The sequence below is a fragment of the Penicillium soppii genome (assembly GCF_028829465.1).
Source record: "Penicillium soppii strain IBT 18220 chromosome Unknown utg000005l, whole genome shotgun sequence".
NCBI lineage: Eukaryota > Fungi > Ascomycota > Eurotiomycetes > Eurotiales > Aspergillaceae > Penicillium > Penicillium soppii.
The window spans coordinates 4,819,856-4,841,212 of NW_026643235.1; the positions used below are offsets into that span (position 1 = coordinate 4,819,856).

The following is a 21,357-nucleotide window of genomic DNA, read 5'->3' on the forward strand; positions in this document are numbered from 1 at the left end:
TGGGTGGCCAGATCGGGGTTTATCTGGTGCATCGAACTTTTATGTTGTTGTTGCGCAACTCAGTGAGGCAACGAGGAAGCTCCTTTAAGTAACGGGTGAGTCGCTTGAGACTAAGCCTTATTAGTCCAAAATGGGATAGCGCATTCGGGCGAGGAGAACCCCACTTCACACCATCCGACCCCAAATCGGAGCCTCATGCTGCTTAACGTACAAAGCTTGGTAGCAGGACAAAATAGCAAAACGACCCTATCGGGCTCTGTATGTTTACATTCTCAAACAGATTCCCGCCGATTACCTCTAGGCGGAACGTAATAAACACGATGGCGTCTATGGGTCCCTCCAGAAAGCCTCAATCGCAAACGCAAGTGACCTCGTCCCAGATGAAGCGAGCAACGTGCAACTTATGCCGTGAAATCAAGGTGCGCTGCGACCTGGAAAAGCCGCAGTGCCATTGCTGTCGCAAATCAGGCCAGACGTGCGTGTATTCCTCGGGCAAGACAGACAATGACGAGATCATGTCGGCGCTGAATCTGCTTCACTCCCGTCTGCGTAAGTATGCTCCAGATGCTGCCTCGCTAGTGGATCTCTCGGTGTCAGTCGTTTTTTGTTGGCTTTGTGCTTACAACAGCAGTACAAGCGGAAACGACACTCCAGGAACAATGCCTACAATTCACGACTCAGTCTATGAAGCCGAATTCTGCCTTATCCCCAAGCTACATGTCGCAGAATTCCCAGTTTGCGTATGACCTACTGTCACAAGGTGATGAAATGGAGTACTCAAATATGGTATTCCCAGAGTTTGACCCGAGGTACGCTCTTCTATGATTCACTCCAGAGCTATACCTGTGCTGATAGCCTCTCTAGCGACTACCATCAGCCACCCGCCATGATCGATGTTGTGAACAGCTCTGGCACAGATGGGACTCCTTCAGAACTAGATTTGAATACGGCCAACCTGAAAGACAATCCCCAAGGCCCCACATTCAACCAACTGTTCGAGCAACCCACTCCCTTTAGCGGGTTGGAGCAGCAGTAAGTACCCCACTATGACAAAACCGTGAACATCCCGTCTCATTATGCGCCATACAGATACCAGCCGTATTTCGATATAGTGCAGAAACACATAATGCTAATAGGCCAGCAGGAATTTTTGCAATCCGTCGTCCCAATGGAGACGCACCAATGCATGGCCCTAAAAAATGCCGTAGCTCTATCTGGCTCCACTGCGTGTGAAGAAACAGCGCTAGCCATGGAGCCGTACATAGCAGCCCGATTCCATCTAGAACGAGCCGAGAATCTAGCCGATAGCCCTTCTTTCTTACCTTGAGACGGTTCAAGCTTTGGTTCTTGTCTCGAGGTTTGAGTTTACTCATATCAGCGGACAGAAAGGGCTTCTATCTAGTCTTGATAAGCTTTCTATTAGGATTATTGCTTATCTCGATGCTCCCAGGGGTTCAACCACCAGTCACTCTACAAAACCCGAGGGGCTCGTTCCTTACTTGTTCTACCCCAGGAACATTATTCAAAGGGGCAGGAGGAATATTACTCCTTTCTTAGTTTTCCCCATAACAATCCCTAAGAAATAGGAACTTCCACCCACCCACCACCCATTTCCTCAACTCCGCCACGCACTCTGACAACGAGCAACAACTCTGGCCCATTGAAAGAGTCACGAATCATTTAAGATGCAAAAATATTGACCGACGCAGGGATCGAACCTGCAATCTCTTGATTCGTAGTCAAGCGCCTTGCCATTGGGCCAGCCGGCCTTGTTGAAATCTTTGGTGCAAATTTGCATTATGGGGCTGCAGACTTTTTAGGGTTACCACATCCACCTATGCTCCACCTAACCACATTCGGTCAATTTCATTCTCCCATTTAATACAGTAACAGTATAAAATGTTAAGTAACTAGTTGCTCAATAAGTTTACATGGTTCATTGGCAAATAAAGTGAAGAAAAATGAAAAAGACAAGTGGTAGCCATGTCAGTAGAGAACATATACAATAAGCAAAAAAAGAATCTCTCCCTCGGGGAATCGAACCCCGGTCTCCCGCGCTTATCGGTGTTAATGACAAGCGGAAATCATCACCACTAGACCAAGGAAGATATAATGGTCGAGTTACTGCTCGGCCACTTGGCTGGTTGATATGAAAATCTGGTAATGTATGTTTCATGACCAGCCGCGGGATGAACAAATGTATCAAGTGAGAATCTATATCCCCACTGTTATATAAATCCTAAGAATTAATGTTTTTATTTTTTGGCTTGAGTGATTTATATGTCGCTAATATTGTAAAATGAAGTAGGGGGCTTCTTTGAAAGAAAAAAAAATAGAATTTAACGAGTGATAACCTAGCAGAAGTAAGTATGTGTACTCCGTATAGCTCAGAGCCTTTCAATATGAACTTATGCAAAGTTCGAGATCAATTATTTCAATATCATAATATACAGCAATTTATTGTATGCAACCATTCTAGGAGGCGCTATAAACAACTGTCTCAGTATACCAATTGTGCCTGTTTCATGCCACAGGACTAGGAAGTACAATCCCCACACGTTATGACCGAAGGTATTAATCACGTAGTCTACTTTAGTGATATTATCAATATAATGTATTGTCCCCTCGATAATGAATTATCGCAAAAATACGATTTGAGGATTTGGCCCTGATAAGCTACCAACTGGACAGGTACAAATGTACATGTCTGCGTATGCGTGTCCTACTACATGAAATCTCTTGGCCCCCACTGTAGCCTTTCGAAGAACAGTAGCGAAATATGCATTGTGACACAAGATCGGCACCTGCAAGGGCTATTATTTGATCCAATTACAATAGAACAAAACTAGAATTGCATGAATAATTGCGCCACTGTTGCTGGCCAGAGTAAATGACTCAGCAACCCCGGACGCTTACATCATCTCACTTTCCCTGCTTTCCCGATTGCGGTCTTTTCCTAGTCATTGCAACTCTCCTAAACCTCTTGTTGCTTTGTATTTGTTAGAAAACTACCTTTCAATCATCCTTTATATCGAAGTTATCCTAATACGCAGAGTACCAACCACCAACGCAGCCTGAAATCTCACTCATAAGCTCTCACACGACATAGCTACGCCTACACCCGGACCCTCGATACCGCCCTCAATCGCATGGTTGACTAGAGACATCCTTCGATTTTAATCTCACCGGTGTGTTGCCAGAATGACGGGCCCAGACCGGGCTTTGCTCAATCGACGCTCCTCAACGCAACATTACCAGACCTTCGATACCCCGCCGCCCAAGTCGCGTGGTCGACCGAATTCGGGCCAGTCCGAGTCCTCGGCCGATGGATCCCACGATCTCCACCATGAACCCGTTGATCCCCCAGGGACATCGTCGCCTCTGCCAAAAAGGCAGATGGCTGTGCTGGCCATGATCGCCTTGGCCGAACAAACGGCATTGAACTCCATTAGTCCATATCTCCCCGATATGGCTTCGACGTTCCCCGAGGTGGAACCGTCTCAGGTCGGTGTATATGTGGGGACCATTGCTTCGGCTTTTGCCTTGGCTCAGTTTGCCACGAACTATTTCTGGGGTTGGTTATCGGACCGCATTGGTCGCAAGCCGGTTATCTTGCTAGGAACTTTGTTGACGGCACTGTGTTTCGTTGCGTTTGGGTTTTGTAGGACGCTCGGACAGGCTATCGCGGTGCAGGCCTTGATGGGTGTGGTCAACGGCAACCAGGGCCTGGTTTCCACTTGCCTCGGAGAAATCACCGACCGAAGCAACCAATCCCAGGCTTTTACTTATCTTCCCGTGCTATATGGCATCGGAGGTATCACGGGCCCTCTCTTGGGAGGACTTTTGATTTTTGAGACAAATCCTTTCACCGGTAACAAGAACCCATACCCATATCTTGCACCGAATATTCTATCAGCGGTTGTCCTTCTGGTGGACTTTGCCTTAACGGCCCTCTTCTTGGAAGAGAGCCTGGAAGACGCAGAAAGTCTTCCTAGGATTGGGAGAAAGGTGCGCAGCCTATTCGCCTGGTTATGGCAGTTTACCGGTGATTCGCGTCATCCAACCTATGTTGCGGCCGCACCCGGGCCATATCCGCCCGGCCACCACGACTCAGAGGTTGAAGATCATGACAGTGATCTAGACTCTGCATCTGAGGTGTCAAGCTTACTTGGTCACCATGAGGAGCTTAGTTGGGATGAAATCTTCACTCGGGACACAGTCTTGCTTCTCTTGACATACCTGATCTTCGCGTTCTGCAATGTCTCGTTCAACTCGCTGTTCCCCATTTTTGCGCAAGCCAAGCCTCCCGCTGGACGGTCACTTACACCGTCTGAGATTGGCCTTTCCCAAGGGTTTGCCGGTATTGTGACTATCATCTTTCAAATTTGTATCTTCAATCGCCTGCGCGATAAGATGGGCAACCGATGGTCCTATCGCGCAGGGCTCTTTGGCTTTGTTGTCTCGTTCATTTTGATGCCCTTCATTGGTTATAAGAGCCGGTCAACCGATGATCTGACCGGCAAGTCGGTACTCATGGCCATTGAATTGTGCCTCGTGTTGCTGGTCAAGACCATTGCCTCTGTGGGTGGTTTGACCAGCGCCTTGCTCTTGGTAAGCAATGTTTATAGTTCCTACAAGTCTCTCACAACTAACCCACATATCCAGATCACCAATTCCGCACCAAATCATGCCGTCCTTGGCGCCCTCAACGGTCTTGCACAGACCCTTTCCGCGGCCGGACGTGCTGTAGGCCCATTCCTATCCGGAGGACTTTTCTCCCTCACCTCTAAGATCCAACCCAAGGGAGAGGCTCTGGCATTTGGAGTCTTCGGCGCTGTCTCGTTCATCGGGTTCGTCATGAGTTTCGGTATTCGCGGCCGGTCCCTCGAAGCAGAAGGCTGGGGCGAGGATAGTGAGGATGGCGACAAGTCGGACGACGAAGAGACGAATGGTGCTTGATATGTGATTTACAAACCCGTTCAAAAAGCTGATTTAACGATATGACGAGTTTTTGCTACCTTTCAGCCTTTTCGCATTTGAAATATATATTGGTCCGTTTTGTGATAGATCGTTGTTGCATTGTTTGCTGAGCTAAATTCTGTTTGATCTACCTTGAACCCTGAGAGATGTCATGTATAGAATATCATTACTCTAGATTTACGCTTTTCCCAACTTTCCTTTGAATTCTAATTCCTGTAGACAAATTCATACCTCAAGCATTTCCAGGTGGAGATGCGATTCTAAAGGCACCAGCGTACGAGGTAATAAAACTTAGAAGATAGGAACCAACCATGACCGACGGTGTGTCCAGGTCAATAACGTGGTGCCCAGTCTGCGGGATCTTGGCAATTTCGCAGTGTTTTACTGAATAGGATAATCAAATTATAAGACAGAAACAACGGCTGCAAGGGGAAAATAAGGGCAATATATGAAGCTATGAATATCAATTGTGAACATCGTCATCGGCTGACATCACCTCACTTCATCAACAGACTAACAGCCCAGGGAACACTTAGTCCCCGCAGGTCTCCGTAGTGTTGTCCAACACCCAAGAACACAATAGGAATACCAGTAGCGTGGACCATGCTAACCAGTGTTCCAACCATGTCGCCAACAGTGTCACATTTGCTAATAATGAATCCATCCAAGTTCCGGCCCTGACCAAAGGCCTGGTTGAAGTTGCGGGCCTGCATCACACTATCTGTGCCGACCAGCGCCTCACCAACCATGAATATCTTATCCGGGTTAGCGAATTTGGCGAACTTCTCCAGTGAAGACATCAGTCGCTGGTCGTTGTGTCGGCGGCCGGCAGTATCGATCAAGACAACATCGAACTTATTGGCAGCCGCGTAGTCCACAGCATCCTTAGCGACGTTCGCTGCGTCCTTGCCGTAGCCTTTCTGGTAGATTTCCACGTCACCGGCATTCTCACGAGAACTCAGTTCCTTCAAGCGGTCTGCGTGCACGCGGAGTTGCTCCACGGCTCCGGAACGAAAGGTATCGCACGCTGCGATGAGGACACGGTACTTGTTCTGCAGGAGGAAGTAGCAGATCTTGCTCAGGTTGGTCGACTTGCCAACACCGTTGACGCCAACAATGGACATCACATAAGGCCGAGGCGCTTGCGCTTTGGTGGTGGGGGCGACCACGGCGTTTATCTCGCGCAGCAGGTCCAGGGAAGAAGTAGGCGTCAGGATCTTGCGCAGTGATGATTCCATCGCCACGCGCAATGCCGCATCGATACTTTGGAAGTTACCTGTCTTCTTGCCGACCATTTCACGCTGCACTCCTTCGCAAAGGCGGACGGCGGCTTCACGCGCAACGTTCTTCTTCAGAAGATGCTCTTCCATTGCCTTCAGAGGCTTGTCAAGATCGGACTCCGTCAATACCTTTCCGCCAACAATGTTACGGAAGAAGCCGCCAATCGCATTGAACCCAGTGCCAACAACACCAGATGAAGCAGCCCCTTTGGACTTCTCTGCATCTGCCTGTTCCAAAATCGAATGGACTTCCTCACCCAACTCCTTCAACACAAACTGGCCCTTGCCCGTTCGTCGACCCCAATCATCTGCGGAGACAGCTTCCACCGCTGGAGCGGCAACCTCTCCTTCCTCCGCGGGAGCAGAATAATCGAGGATCTCCCCATCATCCTCATCTGCCATCCCGCTAGCATCCCACTTGCGCATCTTCTTGGCAGTGTTCTTGGCGGGCTTTCCTTTTCTGGCGTTTTCATCGCCAGACGAAGCGTGCGGGCTTGCATTCGCAGCCTTGCGCGCTCGTCGGGATACTCGACCTCCAGGTCCGGCCTTGGCAGTGAGCAGATGACCCTGGGGGGTCGAAGATCTAGAAATTTCTGGTGTGGCTGGTGGCGTACCCTCGTCAGAGGTCGCCCCGGCGTGCGCAGCTCTAGGCTGCGCTTTCACCAGGCCGGGGACTGGTGGTGGCGGAGGTCCTCCGTTGTCCGATGAAACAAGCGGGTCTTTCTTTTCGCTTGCCTCTAGAACATGTTCACCTACGAACCCTGTGTTATCTTCCAGCTCTCGGACTTGCTGATCAAAGTATGGGTCGAATCGATAGGTCAGGATTCTGACGCGGTTTCCTTTCACTTGGTCTTTGTAGAGATCGATGAAGATGGTCGAGATATTCTCGAGAAGTTTATCGATCCAGCCGAGGTGAAGCAGTGATTGATAGACGGCCTGTATGAACTTAGAGTTAGTTCTCCGGAATGATAATGGTGCACATGCGCATGCGACAGACATACCACGAAGATCAAATCGAATTCCTTCACTCTCTTCCACTTCAATGTATATTTCTCCTTCTTGAATGCCGGTGAGATGCCACCGGCTGTGGTATTTTGCGGTACAACCTTCTCCTCGATAAAGACGTCGTTGATCAGGCTGTTAATGACATGTGCGCCCACTGGAGCATACGACTTGGACCAAAGGACCACCCCTGAAGTGGTCAAAATCTCAAAAGCCTCTAACATTGTGAATCCAGTTAACGTGAATGCGAAAGAGAAAACAAATAAAACTTTAAACGCGAGAAAGAAGACGAGGTCGGACTTGGTGGCGGAACGGGGCGAGGTGGGAGCTCGGAAGCGGATTGGATCTTCAGCCACGTATAAACACCCGCTTTCCATTATTCTTCTATCCTCTGCTCCCGCTTTCCCCGTCACACGCTCACTTCCTCGCCACCAAATCTTCTCGTCTTTTTTCTATCTAGGTGCATTATGTATCGGGGTTCGTTCGCTCCCCCGCCCGCGCAATCGCCCCCCCTTCATCACCCAGTCCCACAACATGTCTCGACAGTCCCTATGATGCGCTCACCTCCACCGCCAGTTCCCCAACAACCCCCAAGTGCTGGATATGGCGGGAATCCATATCAGCCATCGCCGGCTCAGGGCGGCAGTGGAAGTTACGCGCCTGGGCCTGGGTTCGGTGGCTTCATCAACGAACCCACGGCACAGATGGGTTTCCAGGTTGGCAAGAGTGCAATGGCTGCTGGACAAGAGTACATGGAATCAAACGTATGCACTCATAGCTGATATTCCTGGGGGATGTATAGCTAACTCGTATTCTACAGTTCAATCGCTACGTCTCTATACCCGCCCTCAAGCACTATTTTAACGTCTCCAACTCCTACGTCCTGAACAAGCTGTTGCTTGTCCTCTTCCCCCTGGCGGCACAAGCCATGGTCCCGACAGCAAGCCCGAATGGCATCTGCCTCCACCGGACCAGACGGCCAGATCATCCAACAAAATTACTCGTCCATGTTCCTTCCTCCGCGCGACGATCTCAATTCGCCCGATATGTACATCCCCGTCATGGCTCTGGTTACATATATTTTGTTATCGGTGCTATTGGCTGGATTCCGGGGCAACTTCCACCCTGAGCTTCTGGGTTCGATCACTACTACAGCCATCGCGGTGATTCTCTTCGAGATTATGTGTTTGAAGCTGGCAACCTACATTCTGAGCATCAACAATGACTCGCAATTGCTTGATCTCGTGGCTTATTCAGGGTATAAGTTTGTGGGAATCATCGTCACTATGGTGGCGGCTGAGATTTTGAATCCCGGCCAGGGAACCGGAGGCTGGGTTGGTTGGACCGTCTTTGCGTATACCTTCTTGGCCAACGCATTCTTCTTGGTACGTAATCGACTCCGAATCTAGCTCCAAGGCAATGGGGCAGTTGCTAATCTTTGAGCTTTAGCTGCGCTCTTTGAAGTATGTGTTGCTGCCTGATTCAGCTGACTCCGCCATGCATGCTGGCTCAATGCGCCCCGTGGCTCGGTCCCAGCGCAACCGTCGCACCCAATTTTTGTTCGTCTACTCCTATGTCGTGCAGTTCATTTTCATGTGGGTTCTCAGTCGGGAGGGACCGTCCGCGGCATCTAAGGCCTCTGCGTCGCCATAAGTTCAGTATGCAAAGCAAGGAGGATCTCCGGTGATATAGACTATTAGCTTGGAAGGAAGGCATAACATGAAGGACGGCGAGTGGATTGCTCTGGGTCATTTGGTATTACGGCCGAGGTAACGATATAGCACGACTTATTGTAATCAAAATATTTGCGTTTGTATGTCACGAAGAGTTGCATGATGCGTACCTACGTAGATATAGTAGTAGACCGAGTACATATTACTTGAATTACACTTGAAACTACTGAAATGATGATTGGAGTGATAAATGTCTTGCATTGAAACTAGTGATAGAGTTATTGACCCGTCATCTGAAATCCTATAATCTTCTGAAGGTTAGCGACTAGTCAAGACCAACATGTCAAGTAATCATGTGTAAGGTATGGAATGTCCTCAGAGATCTTGGTAGTTATGGTAATTTCACAGCCAAGGCTCAATTACTATCTAGGCGTGATAAAGTTTATAATCATCGGACAGGGGGGAGTGTTTGGTGATGACTTGGGCGTGAACGTACCATATGAAAGGTCAAGAGCTGTTCGAGACACTGGAGTACAAGTCCAGTCGCGAGTCTAAATCCTAAATCTTTGTGAAAGTCAGCGCGAGGTTTCTCGAAGCATTGACAACACAACAAGAATGTGATGATCCATATCAGAATATGTAAGAAAATTGAATATCATACGACAATGCTGTATAGAGAGCCCCGGCGAGGGCCTCACAGACATTGGGTCAATCGCAAATTACCGCATCATATGAGGATGAGGATTGAAGGATAGGAGATTTTTGAGCATACCTTAGTGAACTGTAGCAGAGCATGTGATGTCAATTTCAATGTCGAGAATCATAGACCCCTCATAAAAGTCTGAAGCTGAAGCTTAGAGCTGAATAGCTTGTAAAGATCATCATCAGCTGTCGGCGAAAAAAAAACGCAATAAAAGCAACGGGATCGGAAAATAGTTGTTGCGAAATCTTACATCAGCAGAGCCCTAGAACTGCGAGTGGCCAGTTAAGCGAGAAATCGGTGCGAGTTGTGGGCACATCCGAATTTCGAGACCAACTCTTGACAATTGAACTCTTTCGACAACTCATTCGACTCCATACCCAAGTCGACCGTGAGTATCATTCTCATCATTCCTATCGAAATCGCGACGCTGAATTTTTCATCCAGAATTTCGCCATGGCCGATATCGATGTCAAGGTCGCTTCCTGGAAGCTGGTTGAGGTTGGCCGCCTGGTGCTGATCCGCGCCGGTCCTTACGAGGGCAAGCTTGCCGCTATTGTCGAGATCGTGGACCACCGCCGTGTATGTGGAATCGCCCTGTGATACGGAATCTGCGAAATATACTTGAGAAAATCGGAATTTCGGAAGATTCAACAAAAGCCGGAATATGTATATTGATGTGCGATTTTTTCTCTCTACAGGTCCTCGTTGACGGTCCCTCCACCGTTGAGAACAACGCCGTGCCCCGTCACGTTCTCGCTCTCTCCCACGCCACCCTCACCCACTTCACCATCCCCAAGCTTCCCCGTGCTGCCGGTACCGGTCCCGTTAAGAAGCTCTGGGCTAAGAACGAGATTGACGGCAAGTGGGCCAAGAGCGCTTACGCTCAGAAGACCGACCGTGCTGAGCGCCGCAAGAACCTCTCCGACTTCGAGCGCTTCAAGGTTCTGCGCCTCCGCAAGCAGGTACGTTGAAACGGGACCATCGGAGAAAGGCTAGACTCAGGGGCATATATCTTCATGCGCTGAGACTCAATCTTATCTGAATGGATATTCCTCTGGGGATATATCGAATATATATAAATGGCAAACACTAACTGGTTTTACAGGCTCGCTACGAGGTCCAGAAGTCTTTCGCCAAGGTTCGCGCTGCCACCAAGGCATAGATGATTATGAGGTTTCGGTGCATGGGTTGAAGGAGGTGTCCTGGAAGGGTTTCCATTGCTGGAAGGACTCTGGCAAAATCGCTGTATGCATTAATCAATCAACAGCAAAAATGATTCAAAATCCTTGATATCCCGGCAAAGGGGCCTTTTTTGTCATTGATTTTCTCTCCCGTCCAGACTCTGGATATCATTTTTATTATATCTCTACGGGGATAGAATCTGGCTCTACCAAAAAGAATAGAATGAGAGCAGATGCGTAAATAATGATCTTGTCTTATTATCTCAAAGAGGTTCTAGAATCTATAAACACAAATTAGCGCCAATTTATATATCTATATAAAAAAAAGATATATAAATAATAGATATCTATAGATTGATACATAGTAGAAATGGTGATGGTAGATTCCATATAGGGCAATGTGTGGCCCCGGGGGGAACTCGCTAATGATTTTCGGGTTGAATTGCGCACAGCTACACCTTCAACTTCAACAAAATCCATCCCCATCCACCACAGCTTGATATTTATCTCTCAGGTACGTATGGCCATTGAATTCAATGAATTCTCGCCTTTTCGACGTCAATTTTCGCCGTTTTCCGAGTGTTGTGCGATTCGTGGGGAGGGGGTTTATCCGACTCAACCCATACCGCCTCAAACCCTGACGGCATTGCGAAACCAACACTAACCAACTTTTTTTTCTATCTCTTTAGGCCCCTTAAACACCATAAAAATGGCTGACCCCCGCGTTGAAGAAATCCACGATGACGATGTCGTCAAGAACGTCGAGAGCGACTCTGACTCTGGCTCCGAGGCTGGTGATGAGCCTAACATCCCCGCCGGTGCCTCCGTCGCTGTCCACTCCCGTGGTGAGAAGAAGGCCCGTAAGGCCATTGGCAAGCTCGGCCTGAAGCTCGTTCCTGGCATCACCCGTGTCACTCTCCGCCGCCCCAAGAACGTATGTTCTCCCCATGCGACCGACGTGACAAATTTCTACCCCGCCCACCACAATGTGACTGGTTTCAGCTGCAATACCCGCTCTATCAGTTTGCAGGACTACCAATGGGATAGAATGTCATGTTTTCTTTAATTTGCATAGATATAGAAGCTAATTGTTGGATTAAAGATCCTCTTCGTTGTCAACCAGCCCGAGGTCTACCGCTCCCCCAACTCCAACTGCTGGATGTATGTGGAACCCCAATTGAGCTTTCATTGGACTCATTGCTAATCACATTCACAGCATCTTCGGTGAGGCCAAGATTGAGGACCTGAACTCCCAGGCCCAGGCCTCCGCCGCTCAGCAGCTCGCTGCCTCTGAGGCTGCCGGCGACCACGCCGGTCACAACCACGACGAGGAGGAGATCCTCGGCAAGGGCAAGGCCCCTGTGGAGGATAAGAAGGAGGAGGAGGAGGATGATGGTGAGGAAGTTGACGAGGCTGGTCTTGAGTCCAAGGATATTGAGCTCGTCATGGCACAAGCAAGCGTTTCCCGCAAGAAGGCCGTCAAGGCTCTCCGGGAGAACGATAACGATATCGTTAACTCCATCATGGCTCTCAGCATATAATGAGTGATCGGTTTTACCGATTAGGTTCAGGGACTTGAGTGGTAACAGACCATATGTTCGGTTATAGCTCATAGTGTACACAATTCAGCCCAAAAACAATTGAACCCACGATTGACTCAACGAAGTTTCAAAAATGATGAATTCCAATTTAAATTTACAATAATGAAGTCTAATTATATCAAAATCAATGATTATCAATTCAATTGCTGTTTTCTATACTCCGTACATATGTATGTATCCTAATATGCACCTCGCGGACGGTGGAATTCGGGATGGGCATCACGTGATCAGAACAATCCAAACCTTTCCGGGTCGCTCCCTCGTTCGGCACCTCCCTGTACATCGAACTCCCTCTCTTCTCCCCACCTCCAACCTCTATCATACCCGTCACAATGGCTGCTGTATGTTCTGATCCTGTTCCTCGACTTGAAAAATACCCAACCTATCTGGACACCACTCACTAACCCCCCTTACCCGAAAACAGCGCAGCGCCGCTACTAAGATCGACTGGGCCAAGGTGTCGACCTCGCTCGGTCTCCGCGGTCAAACCGCCGCCTCCCTCCAGTCCTTCAAGAAGCGCAACGACGAGGCTCGCCGCAAGGTCACCGTCCTGGCCGAGCAGCCCCAGACCGTTGACTTCAGCCACTACCGCGGTATCCTGAAGAACAAGGCCATCGTCGACGAGATCGAGAACCACTTCAAGACCTTCAAGCCCGCCTCCTACGATGTCAACCGCCAGCTGAAGGCCATCGATGCCTTCGAGTCCCAGGCTGTTGAGAACGCCCAGGCTACCAAGGGCAAGGTCGAGGCCGAGCTGCAGAACCTGCAGAAGACCCTCGAGAACATTGAGACTGCCCGTCCCTTCGAGGACCTCACTGTCGTACGTACCTCTTTTGCAAAATTGCGGGCCAGCGTGGTTACTTACATGAGTGTTTTGTTTTTAGGACGAGGTTGCCGCCGCCCAACCCGAGATCGACGAGAAGACTGCTTCCCTCGTCTCCAAGGGCAAGTGGATGCCCCCTGGCTACAAGGTATGTGCAGATAGCTTTTCTTGGTCTTGTTCTGTATGTTTTATACTCATGCTCTTTTTCTTTGCAGGAGCGCTTCGGCGATCTGTCCGCCGTTTAAGCGTGGACTCTTGTGGCCTCAAATCCGCCTTGTTATCCCTAGCTTCATCACACTACGTGATCATGATTTTTGGAGCCAAGATTATGACTATTCAGCCAGTGTATGATCAGATACCTCCGATGGTGTGGTGGGGCTGGGATGTGTATAGAAACAATACATTGTCGTTTCTGCGTTCATCAATCAATTTCCTCGTAATCTCGTAGATCGGATGTTTATATGGCGATCATAGAACAGGCAAATAAGTGAATACGGCTGTAAAAATGATGATAACAAGCAAACAAACAACGAATTCAAGCAGAGAAGCTTTCTCCAGAGTCCACGGGTGTTGATCGTATAGGGAAATGCTAATAAATCCATGGATATCGTGGTTATATATAACGAGCTGGGGAAGAACATTCACCAACCTCCATACTCAATTTTTGATCCGACACCTAATAACCAAGGGGGATATTTGTTCTCGAATCCAACGAGAATAGCATGCAACTAAAAATCAACCTTGGAAGCCACCTACATATTGCCCGCAGAACTCCAAAACAAGCCAAAAGGTCACGCCAAGACAAGTAACTAACCTCACTTTACCCACTTCCCCTCCCCCTCCTCCAGCAATGGACCAGTCTCTCACCACCTGGGCATTACTTTGTTTTCATTCGAGACTACGGTGAAACGCTTCGTAAGCGGTTGCAAAGACGTTATGCGCTTGCAATACCCTACAGTCCCATTGACATGACCCATGTCTTCTCATTCTACATTCGACAGTATACCTTGATTCGACCAAGCTAGCCCGGAAACCACCATCTTGCCCTGAAAGCTACATGCACAAGCTACATGCTGTATTAAATCCATCACATATCGCAAATGGGCTCATCGGACCCGTTGCCAGTCTCGTGCTCGCGCCTGGAGTCCCTCCCCGTCGAAATCTTGCAGTTGATCTTCCTCCATTGCTTGGAAATTAACCTTCCGCGTGCTTCGCATCGTCTTGGCCGTGCACTGTCTTCGCAACTGCTTTATACTTGGCTTGTGCGACTGGCTTTTAGTAGTACCAATCCCGGCTCGCGGGAGGGGTTCTTTACCCCGGAATTCTTGCCGCCACCGTTGGACTTTTGGGCGTTGGCTTGGGAAGAACGACAACAATTGCAGACTGGCTTGTTGGAATGTCGCTGGTGCACTTTACCGTTATTGCGGAGGTGTCAACGTGAATATGTTGCACATGCTATTCGACGCAAATGCGCAACTTTGGTCTTTGGAAGCGAAGATCAAGCTCTTTTATCGAATCTAGACTCTAAGTTCGATAATTTGGACAATTGCGACTGGGCTCCAGATGGAAGCCGTGGGAAAGGCGACATTGTGATCCCTGCTCGATTTGAAGAAAGTTTGCGCACGCCGTCATCCAAGAGCGTCGACCGCAAAGTCGCAATTTGGTTCCATTTCGGCGCGTTACAAATCCGCGAACCAAATGAAATTTACTATGAGAATGACCTTTTCCGATTACCTTGCTCAGTGGCTATTGGACCAGGTCGTATCCCGGATAAGATATTGCGCTCGCCTTGGTCAGATGCGCAGTTCCAGTTCTTGCAGTTGCTATCTATGGATTTTTATCTTGACGAGGATGAAGTCAGTCCAGATCGCTCTCCGGAAATCACATATTGGCTCATTCGACAGCGCAAGATTGAGCCTTTTCGTCGATTACTGTGCATGGCCTTTCGCACTGCTAATTGTCGCATTCGTGCTCGTTGGCCATTGCAGCCTTTTCATTATTCCCTGGCTCGGCGCTGTGGGAGTGGATCTGAGGACCCTTTTATTAATTTCATTCTCAACGAGCGCTGGGCTGATATACCTGCTAATGCAAAGAAGGACTTGTTGCGATATATTGAGTCGCCTCCGCTGCGTGACAGACAGTGATATTCTGGTGTAAGGTTCGGTTCTCGTATTTATATATTCGATCTTAAACTACACTACAATTTAAGAAATTTAAGAAGCAAATGTGTATTTCATGTCCCGTTGATTAATTTATTCGGATTCATTATTCAACATCAACTGCGCGTCAGGGTATAAACAGAAAGCAATTGCAAAGAAAGACGCGCCGGCATAACAATCGTAAATCCCAAGGCCAGCCCTTTTATCTTCCATTCAGGAACTGGTTGTCTTCAAATGTGGCGGGCCTTGGTGTTAGACGGCTGATCGACGACCGCGCCGACGTTTTCCACAGTAGCCGCAGGTGAGGCAGGAGATGATCACATCGATGACGGTGACAACACCGCTGATGATAGCATGGCAAATAGAGCCGATGGCATTGACGATGGCCATGAGACAGCTTCCAATAGCGCGGAAGACACTTTGGATCTATAGATATATGTTAGCTTTGCAACATGGAAAGATGGGGAAGTATAGCGTGTAACGTACGCAAGAGACGACGGCACCCATGTTGAAGATGCAGAGAGCTTTGGCTTGTATGAAGGTTGATTTATTTTGGTTGGGATGTAGGGGCTTCTGAGCTGGAAGTGGCGTGTGTATGAACAGTAGGATCACTGAAAGGATGCATGATGGAGAAGAAGGGTGGACAAGAGGTTTAAATAAAAAAGAAGGGTAATGACGATCGTCTCAGACAAGGCAAATATTTCTTGGTCGACCAGCTTAGATACGTAACTGGCGTCTAAAAGGGGTGATTGATTGACAGTTCACGCAGTTAAGCTATTATCATTAGGGATCAGGTGCATACGCCAGTGACGTAGTTGGGGAGCTATGACAGGATTGCAGAGTTGGATAAAGAATGAGAAAAGGAATCTGAGAAACGGAATTCCAGAACCAGGAGACAGTTGTAATTTAATTAGAGCCAATAGTTACGCGAGGTACTAGGGTGTGGTTAACTTGATTAGAATCATTCCGTCATATTGAGACAGTTCCCGTTCATTCCTTGATTTTCAACTTAATTAAGGTACAGAAAATTTCTGCCTTGTGGAAATTAAATGTGAGCTGTTGAACTAGTAATTAGTACTAGCACTTGAAATGTGGCAACATGTTCCGGGATTTAATTTATTTTTCGAATGCTTTAGACCAACGGTTTTTTTCTTCTTTTACTTCTCATTCATTGTCTTTGACGTCATTTGATATCACACTATTCCTAATGGGCGGGGTACATCATGTGATATCAAAACCCTCCAGTGCCAAGCCCTAATGGCAAGCCGTTTGCTTTTCCGCCAATCAGAATCTTCGTTTGGCTTGTACACTTCAATGTCGTATGACTTCCTGTCCTTGACATGATATATTGACTAGATGTTCCCATTTTCAACCATGTTCATATCCTTTCAAGGCTGTCAGTATATTCCTTATTGCTATCTGCTCTCTTGTCACTCTCCGGTAATGAGGGATAAGTCGAAAGCCTAGGAGCAGATAATACATTCCAGTGTACTCCGTAGCAAGATAGCAGATATATACATCTAGTGGCATGTCATATATAGATATGTTCTCTCGGTCTCCAGTTGATCTGTTTATTATCTGGTGTGTTCATCTCTACTCTTATACTTAGTTTGACCATGCTACCTTGTATATAGACCAGATGCCTGCTATTTTGGGATATGGCGCAGTCACGTGAACCAATCGCAAAAGCGGCGTCCATCTGTAGCCAAGATAACGGAAGCCCCACTGGCAAACATTGTCCATTTTGCGGAAAGGCGCATAGTAGAAGCTAAGTATTTTGTATACTTCGATATACAATGCTCTATGGTTCTTTAACACGAAATTAGTCGCTTAAGCTTACATGCTGAGAATCCAGACCCTTGACGCGCTCTCCCCTCATGAACCCCACCGACACGCCTGGGACAAGGCTTGCTCCACCTGAGCCTGCATCTTTAGATTCAACAACAACTCCCAAGTCCAAACGTCGACCAGGTCGCACTTTCAAGAACCCAATTCGAAGCAGCTCGTCACGGTCATCCCGGACATCGCGGTCGAGATCTGGTCCCTATGACCGTCCCTCCAATTCGCCTCGACCGTCATGTCTACAAACTCCCAATCCCTCCAATACCAGGATGTTGTCAATGCTAGAGGCCCTCCCCGCCGAGGTGATCGAGCAGATTTTCCTACATTCACTGAATCTGAACTTCCCTCGGGCTTCACCATATCTCTCTCGCGTCCTCTCCCGTGAACACATGTACCGCTCCCTTATCCTTCTCGCTTTTTGGGATGATCCACCCGATTGCCCTGGCAGCGCAGCTATTGATCAAATGATGGTTGGACCGTTGGAATACGTACCTATTTCGGAGAATGATCGTATCCGCTTACAGAAAGAAATCTTGAAATGCAAGTGGTTAACGGCGGAACGCGTGCGCGAACAGGTTCCCACAATGCAGATCTTGACTCTCCATCGGCTTTGGATCAACGCCGGTATCAAGGTGAACGAGGATCAGCGAGAAGAATTTGAGAAATTGCTCGCTCGGGAGAAAGATACGCCTCACATTTTCCATGGTCAAGGACCGGCCAAGGATAAACTTACCGCTTTGCTTCTCTCCAAGCATGGCGACTTAATTAAGAGGTCGTACCCGGATATTGAGAAGCCAGGACCACATCAGTATCGGCTCCGTATCACGCCAATGGTGTACACTGAGGTCCGCTGTCCAAGTCTGAGAATTGTTGTTGACATGCCGGCGCTCACTTTGTTCGAATTCCCGGACTATCTTCTTCGAGGTCGTAGTGATGGTTTCCGCCCCGAGGACGTCGCATTACTCGAAGTGCTGCGGATAAGCTCATTTAACTGGCGCATCGGCGAAAACCGACCTACCTTGACCACACTTAACCGCAGGGCTCTGAATGAGGGAATCCAGAACGCAATCCGCACCCAGAACTTCAATGCCATGATCTCCCTCCTCAAGATTGACGAATTCGTCTTTCGCTTCGGGGCTGGAAACAGACGCAAAGGGTACTACACAATCCCCCGAGAGCACTTCTTTGCGGTTATACGTACTGGCCGTGACAAGCCCCAGCTCAATGCGGCTTTCTTCGAGGCTTTGCTGCGCGCCAGCGCTGAGTCTATACCCACAAGGTCGTCTGAGATGACTGAGTGGATTGTCGATAACATGAGCCTCGCGCAAAGCCAGCCGAGTGCTTACACCGAACTCAATTACAGGCTTGCGCGTTGGTTATCGGATTTCCAATTGCGCCTACCCGGGCAAATTGAGTGTCTTAACAACCATCTGGTTGGCCAGCTGTTTTTCAGTGGCCAGTTGGATGTTGCGGATGTAGAGGGTGATCGTTATAACGCTGAGGTTCTTTATCCCCAACGTGCGCCGCATGGAAATTGGCTTAAGGAAAGTTCATTCCCGGTTCGGGATCATTGGGTGAAGGGTTCGGGTTCTCCTCTCTTCAATTGAGACACGGCAGGGGGACCTGATAAGGATTTATTTTAGCGCTATACCCATAGACATCTTGATGCAAATCAGTCCGATATAGATGAGAAAGAGAAATGTACTAAGATTAAATGTTATGAGTACAAATGAAATCTTAAACAGTGCAATTTGCACTATATAGTACACAGAAATTGTGTTACAGGATTTTTAAATCGATGGGCAATGCAGTGCAATCACATATTGCCCAACAATCTCAGGATACCAGCAATCCACCCACCAAGAGTATACTGATATCCAGTCTCAACAACCCCCTTACACATCTCCCAAGCTTTATGTCCGTCGTTAGCACCATATTCACCCTCCCGCTTCTGGATAGGGTAGTCCACACGCGGGGGGATAGCAGTGCCAATGAGCGTAGGGAAGCGATCAGCACAAATAGCCTTGGTATTGCACAACCCACGCAGTCCCTCCTCACCCGCAAACCGCCCATACCCAGATCCACGCACACCCCCGAATGGAAGCTGCACGGCGTAATAGCTGCCGAAGTCGTTGATGGCTACCATTCCAGCGGAGATACGGGTTACACAGGCTTGGACGTCTGCCTTGTTGTGGCCGAAGACGCTTGCGCCCAGTGCGTAGGGCGTTGAGTTTGAGATGGCGATGGCGTCAGCGACGGACTCGGCACGCATTACGAGGAAAACCGGCGCGAAGAGTTCGGTTTGGGCAATGCGCATGTCCCGCGTCACGTCTACGAGGAGAGTGGGTGAGAAGTAGTGCCCATGCTCATGGACCGGGTGGTCGTGTTTAGTACCACCGGTGAGGAGGCGGGCGCCTTGGCTTACAGCTTCGTTGATTAGGTTTTCCAGGTTGGCAAAGGAGGCGGGGGAGATCATGGCGCCCATGTCTGGGGTTGTGCTGTCGAGGAGGATGGAGCCGAGACGGAGTTTTTGGATGCGGGGCGTGACGATCTCGATTAGGCGGTCGTAGGCGCCTGGGAGGGCGATGATACGCTCTACACCAATGCAATTTTGGCCGGCTGATTGGAAGACGCCGCGCATGAGGATCGAGGCGATGGAGGAGAGGTTGCGGAGAGTGCGGGAGTCGTCGAGGATCACGGCTGGATCTTTGCCGCCTAGCTCGACGCAGACAGGAATTAGAGCCTTGGCTGCCGATTCGCAGACTTTGTGGGCGACGGGTCGGGATCCAATGAATGTCAAATGCGCGATGTCCGGGTGAGAGGTGAAGGTGTCTGCCACTCCGGGGAGACAGACGAGCATTTGAACAAGGTCGCGCGAGTAACCGCAGCTAGAGAGCGCGCCGCGCACCATGTCGAGGAAGTAGGTTGTACACCATGCCGTTTGTTCGGATGGCTTGACGACGACTGCGTTACCGGTGAAGAGCGCGCTGATGACGGGGCCGATGAAGTTGTGCAAAGGGTAGTTCCAGGACACACAGGCACCCACCACACCGAGAGGCTCGTATGTGACCATGTTCTTTTTGTACATCATCAGGAAGTTGGTCGGCCGGCGTTCGGGCAGCAAGGCCTTCTCGCCATGGTCAATAGTCCACTTGAGCTTTTCCACTGTCACAAGGATCTCGCCGAATGAGGCGTCCACCTTTGTTTTTCCCGAATCGAGGCAGCATGCGGTAACGAGGTCATCTTGGTGGTCGAGAACGTATCTGCGAGATGTTAGCACAAGCCCCAGGTGGTCACCAATCCCGGCGGAGTGCGTGCAACAGCTCCAAGAACAGAAAAATTCAGACCCACGTACTTTAACAGTGTCCGAAGAACCTTTCTGCGCTCCACAAAAGTAGATGTGGCCCATTCGCGCTGAGCAGCACCCGCAGCCCGAACGGCCTCGTTGACATCTTCGACCGTGGCAGGCTTGATTCCGTTACCAAGGACTCTCCCATCGGCAGGACAGTAGCTCATAATCAACTGGTGGTTCCATTTCTATGATTGCCAGCCGTTAGCTTATGTAGATCACATACAATGCAAAGCGAAACCCCGGACTCGTACTCACCCCCCGAACTTGATCCTGCAACACCATCTTCCGCTGCCCCTGGACCTCCTCCCATGTCTTGCCTCCATCGCTCTTGCGGACTTCAGCTGGGATTGGCACATTGAACGCGACGGCTGCCTCTCTCCGACTCTGGATATAGAGGTACCCCACATACACGGCGAGTAGGGAGGCCAGCGCGACTCCGATATGCGGCACATACTCCTCGGATCCGGAAGGCGCGTAAGCCTCCAACAGAGAGCGCAGCGATGGCGGAATATGCGATGCCAGACAGTCCATGGCGGATTTGGTGTAATTGACCCCTGTGTTGCAGTTGACAGACGGAGAGCGGATTTAATGTTTTTCGCTGATAGGCGATAACACGCCACATCAAGTATACGATCGGGCGATCAGTATTTGCAGCGTGAAGTGATTCTTCGAGGAATGAAAATCCGTGTCTTTAAGCTAAAATTATAATAAATCGTACCCGAAAATATCGTAGAAGGATCGCTAACAATATATAGTACAAA

General features: G+C 49.1%; 12 protein-coding genes across 12 annotated transcripts; 8 read left to right on the forward strand and 4 right to left on the reverse strand.

Moving 5' to 3' along the window:
• Positions 1-320: 320 nt before the first annotated feature.
• On the forward strand, positions 321-1,036 carry N7529_007264 (Zn(II)2Cys6 transcription factor domain-containing protein; the record flags this gene model as incomplete). The annotated part of the gene is made up of 3 exons (XM_057242791.1): positions 321-549; positions 632-809; positions 865-1,036. The coding sequence occupies 3 exons, from the start codon at positions 321-323 to the stop codon at positions 1,034-1,036; spliced, it is 579 nt and encodes a 192-aa protein (XP_057098150.1).
• A 633-nt stretch (positions 1,037-1,669) lies between these two features.
• Positions 1,670-2,176, reverse strand: N7529_007265 (uncharacterized protein; the record flags this gene model as incomplete). Its single annotated transcript, XM_057242792.1, has 2 exons — positions 1,670-1,812; positions 2,044-2,176. The coding sequence occupies 2 exons, from the start codon at positions 2,174-2,176 to the stop codon at positions 1,670-1,672; spliced, it is 276 nt and encodes a 91-aa protein (XP_057098151.1).
• Positions 2,177-3,201: 1,025 nt separating this feature from the next.
• On the forward strand, positions 3,202-4,959 carry N7529_007266 (MFS transporter; the record flags this gene model as incomplete). The annotated part of the gene is made up of 1 exon (XM_057242793.1): positions 3,202-4,959. One exon carries the CDS (start codon positions 3,202-3,204, stop codon positions 4,957-4,959), a length of 1,758 nt encoding a protein of 585 aa, XP_057098152.1.
• Positions 4,960-5,477: 518 nt separating this feature from the next.
• On the reverse strand, positions 5,478-7,486 carry N7529_007267 (signal recognition particle receptor subunit alpha; the record flags this gene model as incomplete). Its single annotated transcript, XM_057242794.1, has 2 exons — positions 5,478-7,196; positions 7,262-7,486. 2 exons carry the CDS (start codon positions 7,484-7,486, stop codon positions 5,478-5,480), a joined length of 1,944 nt encoding a protein of 647 aa, XP_057098153.1.
• Positions 7,487-7,729: 243 nt separating this feature from the next.
• Positions 7,730-8,915, forward strand: N7529_007268 (protein transporter YIF1; the record flags this gene model as incomplete). The annotated part of the gene is given in 4 exon segments (XM_057242795.1): positions 7,730-8,026; positions 8,083-8,193; positions 8,204-8,647; positions 8,712-8,915. 4 exon segments carry the CDS (start codon positions 7,730-7,732, stop codon positions 8,913-8,915), a joined length of 1,056 nt encoding a protein of 351 aa, XP_057098154.1.
• Positions 8,916-9,824: 909 nt separating this feature from the next.
• N7529_007269 (60S ribosomal eL14 domain-containing protein) lies at positions 9,825-10,800 on the forward strand (the record flags this gene model as incomplete). The annotated part of the gene is made up of 3 exons (XM_057242796.1): positions 9,825-10,217; positions 10,337-10,600; positions 10,744-10,800. Coding segments are annotated over 3 exons (714 nt in total), but the record flags the coding sequence as incomplete, so codon positions are not given.
• Positions 10,801-11,528: 728 nt separating this feature from the next.
• On the forward strand, positions 11,529-12,360 carry N7529_007270 (nascent polypeptide-associated complex subunit alpha; the record flags this gene model as incomplete). Its single annotated transcript, XM_057242797.1, has 3 exons — positions 11,529-11,753; positions 11,922-11,980; positions 12,036-12,360. The coding sequence occupies 3 exons, from the start codon at positions 11,529-11,531 to the stop codon at positions 12,358-12,360; spliced, it is 609 nt and encodes a 202-aa protein (XP_057098156.1).
• Positions 12,361-12,752: 392 nt separating this feature from the next.
• Positions 12,753-13,534, forward strand: N7529_007271 (F1F0 ATP synthase subunit d; the record flags this gene model as incomplete). Its single annotated transcript, XM_057242798.1, has 4 exons — positions 12,753-12,761; positions 12,845-13,240; positions 13,305-13,391; positions 13,459-13,534. The coding sequence occupies 4 exons, from the start codon at positions 12,753-12,755 to the stop codon at positions 13,486-13,488; spliced, it is 522 nt and encodes a 173-aa protein (XP_057098157.1). The 3' UTR covers positions 13,489-13,534.
• Positions 13,535-14,343: 809 nt separating this feature from the next.
• N7529_007272 (uncharacterized protein) lies at positions 14,344-15,387 on the forward strand (the record flags this gene model as incomplete). Its single annotated transcript, XM_057242799.1, has 1 exon — positions 14,344-15,387. One exon carries the CDS (start codon positions 14,344-14,346, stop codon positions 15,385-15,387), a length of 1,044 nt encoding a protein of 347 aa, XP_057098158.1.
• A 267-nt stretch (positions 15,388-15,654) lies between these two features.
• N7529_007273 (uncharacterized protein) lies at positions 15,655-15,909 on the reverse strand (the record flags this gene model as incomplete). The annotated part of the gene is made up of 2 exons (XM_057242800.1): positions 15,655-15,828; positions 15,889-15,909. The coding sequence occupies 2 exons, from the start codon at positions 15,907-15,909 to the stop codon at positions 15,655-15,657; spliced, it is 195 nt and encodes a 64-aa protein (XP_057098159.1).
• Positions 15,910-17,279: 1,370 nt separating this feature from the next.
• Positions 17,280-18,851, forward strand: N7529_007274 (uncharacterized protein; the record flags this gene model as incomplete). The annotated part of the gene is made up of 1 exon (XM_057242801.1): positions 17,280-18,851. The coding sequence occupies one exon, from the start codon at positions 17,280-17,282 to the stop codon at positions 18,849-18,851; it is 1,572 nt and encodes a 523-aa protein (XP_057098160.1).
• Positions 18,852-19,060: 209 nt separating this feature from the next.
• N7529_007275 (aldehyde dehydrogenase family protein) lies at positions 19,061-21,127 on the reverse strand (the record flags this gene model as incomplete). The annotated part of the gene is made up of 3 exons (XM_057242802.1): positions 19,061-20,507; positions 20,600-20,781; positions 20,852-21,127. 3 exons carry the CDS (start codon positions 21,125-21,127, stop codon positions 19,061-19,063), a joined length of 1,905 nt encoding a protein of 634 aa, XP_057098161.1.
• Between the last annotated feature and the right edge of the window lie 230 nt (positions 21,128-21,357).